General features: G+C 35.5%; 1 protein-coding gene across 1 annotated transcript; it reads right to left on the bottom strand.

The window, feature by feature from the left end:
- Positions 1 to 372: 372 nt before the first annotated feature.
- Positions 373 to 2,162, bottom strand: LOC103443888 (scarecrow-like protein 23). Its single transcript, XM_008382786.4, has one exon. The coding sequence runs from the start codon at positions 2,052 to 2,054 to the stop codon at positions 504 to 506; it is 1,551 nt and encodes a 516-aa protein (XP_008381008.2). The 5' UTR covers positions 2,055 to 2,162; the 3' UTR covers positions 373 to 503.
- Between the last annotated feature and the right edge of the window lie 1,066 nt (positions 2,163 to 3,228).

Below are 3,228 nucleotides of genomic sequence, written 5' to 3'. Positions count from 1 at the left end.
TAATTTTTATATAACATATAAAAATAAATGTCTACCTATACATTAAGAATACATATGATTGTATTAGGGACACATAAATTGCAAAATAAAATGACATGTAGATTATAAAGTATTAGAACATATCGAAAACCTAAGGAACAAGCATATTGAGTGTTCATCCAAGTATTTAACAAGTCTCTTACAATTTATTAAAAAATTAAATGAAAAATGAAAGTTATCTAACTTTTGTCTAAGTGAGAGTCGCAACCTAGACGGGACGGTCGCCTTGCATCTAGGTGCCCTTTCTTAATTTTCAAACGCATGAGAATTAATTGAGATGCTAGCTAGCCGTCTAGTGCCTATGCGAGGATTTTTAGAATAGTGGATACAATATTAGTGTAAAGAGTCAATCTGATATATATGATAATCAGCAAACAATAATTGCTTAAATTCAAAGTTATTGTATCTGAAGAAGAAGAGATTCCAAAAATAATGAATGTGTTAGAAGATAAATATATACATATTTATGATACAGTGCAGTGCCATGCAGAAACTGTAAGCAGATACCTGTCTTGCCACCCAAGAGATATTGTCCTTCCATCGTCTCTTTCGAAAACCTTGAACCCAGCTGCAGCTCCACTACTCTCTCCATCAAACTCAAGTGGAGAATAGTGAGTCCTAATTTTCAAAAGAAGTCTTGCTTGTATCTTGGACTTAGAGCTTAGATTTATTCCTTCAAAACCCTGACTCTCCATCATCGTCTTCCATGTTTCCATCTTTTCAGTTTTCGGACAATTCTCATCGTTGTTATTGTCGTAATTGAGCATGCTTTTGATCTCTTTTCCAAGGTGGTTCTTCTCAATGCTCAACCTTTCAGCACTCTCTAATGGCAGACAATCATCTAAAGAATCAAACATGGCTGCAAAATAATGCAAAGACTCCATGAATCTCGATAAGAAACTTCGAGGACTTTTGCTCCCTTCTTGTTCAACCAAGATTACAATGGAAGGGTTGAGTAAATGTACAGATTTTAACAAGTCAGATATCTTCAAATTATTGCTCAATGTATTCAACTGAAAAACCAAATTCACAGCAATTGTTTCGTTTCTCTTTTTTCTCAAGTTTATGAGCTTTGAGCCTCTCAACAACCCTTGAAATTCAAAAACAAGATTCCGAAACCCCTTTGAGAAGCTTGTCAGTCTGTTCTCCGTTTCACGTAGCTCATCCACGCTTCTTCCGAACCCCGTTATTCTGAGCGATATACGATTGCTACTGCTTGCGTTCTCGGACAGAGACTGTATAAGAGAAGGCCACTGAAATCCATAGGAGACATCAAAATCAATAACATGTAATGCACGATTGTTCTTCTCTTGTTCCTTCTCAAATGCCTCAATGATTGCTTGGTTTGCCGTGAAATGAGCAAACTGGTAGTACGGAGAGACCCGGTAGAGAGCGGTGAACGCTACAAACTCTTCTTCACTCGTCGGTTCCTTCATGATCATGTCATAAAAGGGCGATTTTCGAGTGAGAAGCCTTGCAGCTAAGCCGTCGGCAAAATAAGCCACTACTCGTTGGACAGAGTCACCGCATAAGGAAACAATCTTGTATAACTCAGTGAGATGCTCCAAGGCTGAGCCGACATTGTTTTCGTTAACTGCGGTGGCTGTTATGAGCAACATGTGGATCAGGTGGAGGCCCCTTCCATCTTCACCATCAAGAGCAACACCTTTCTTCTTGTGAAGGTCTAGTTTTTTTAGCATTTGTTCCCTCATTTGAAGAAGCCTAAATATCTTCCCTTCACAACCTTCATACGAGTTTAGAGGGCTCACCAAAATACTATTAGCAATACCATCGTCTCTTGATCTCTTTCTCTTCTTAAATCTCTCCTTCCCTGAACTTGTAACAATTGCAAGGCTAAGATTCAGAAACTCCTCCTCCTCATCTATGTCTTCCATGGATTTAGAGAGAGAAAAAAAACAGTCGAGAGAGAGAGAGAGAGTGTGTGTGTAGTACTGATTGATGAAAGAGATCATGAATGAGCATTTAAGGAAGTGGGGAGGGATGGAATATCTCATTACGAAAATTCCGTTCTGTCATTACATGGGAATGGATCAAAAGACATGAGCGATATTGAAGAATAGTTTATATAAAACATTTTTGTATATTTGTTCGGTGTGTCTTGGGCCAAGAAAACGTATTGATGATTTTTTATTTGTCTATTAAAATATGAAGGCAGTTTTGGCAATTTATGAAAAGTGTTTGATTAGTAGTTCGGATGGGTAAGAAGATGCCGTATGCATTCTGACAAAAAAACCAGCGGGCAAAAATTAGGGTATCAAACCTACCGTCCTTGAAAAATCGTCGTTATTTGCCATGTGCTTCTAGAAAGTATATTATATATATGTCCTAACAAATACTATTTTCTAGTTTTTCCCCCACTAAATCAAAGCCATATTCCTCTTTACTTCCTTTTCTTTAACTTTTGTTTTTCCTGAAAATGACTGCCATTTTGATGCTACAAAGAAGAAGGGCATTTGATTCCATTTTGTCAAATGGTTTGGGAAATTGGCGATGATTACTCATCAAATGGTTATTTTTTTTGGTATATGTCGTCAGTATTTGATTGATATGTCGTCAATTTTTAATTGTTATGTCATCAATATTTGATTGATATGTTGTTGATTTTGATTAGTTCAACAACTTTTCAAGATTTAATTTCTATTTATTTAATTTTTGATATATAAAAGAGTAATATTTGATCCTATCGTTGTTAATGTCCTTGTCCATCGTTGTAGGATGTAGTGTAAATTATATCATTTTTTTGTCAAATAATAGATTTTGTTAGATTATATGTTAGATTAATCACCGACGGGGTTTGAACTCACGCCGTCATGCAATGGCTCAACTCTTTTCCACCATTGTTATTTACTCTATCTTTTATAGGAATAGGAGATGTTCCTATTGCATTTTTAATTATTAGTAAAGTGATCAAGTAGAATTATGGTCTTTATAGTATATTTTGCTTCCAAATTAGAATACCTGTTTATTGGTTCCATTGTGTCAAATTCTCTTTTACTTGAACAGACCGCTATTTGTATTTGATTTGTTTTCGTTCACTATTAACAACTAATGATTCTGAAATATGGAAATCATCCAGTAGTTTGGTGTAAATTACAAGAAAGTTCAAACTTTGGTCCTAATAATTTATATTCTCTTAAGAACTTTTGAAATTATATTCTTGACCACCTA

The sequence above is a fragment of the Malus domestica genome, chromosome 05 (genome assembly GCF_042453785.1).
Source record: "Malus domestica chromosome 05, GDT2T_hap1".
Taxonomy (NCBI): domain Eukaryota; kingdom Viridiplantae; phylum Streptophyta; class Magnoliopsida; order Rosales; family Rosaceae; genus Malus; species Malus domestica.
Note: the sequence above shows the minus strand (reverse complement) of the source record. Positions and strands in the feature narration are given on the sequence as shown.

Bases quoted from the DNA above. Each gene is read 5' to 3' on its own strand.
- LOC103443888 (XM_008382786.4), bottom strand. From the start codon at position 2,054: ATGAGATATTCCATCCCTCCCCACTTCCTTAAATGCTCATTCATGATC.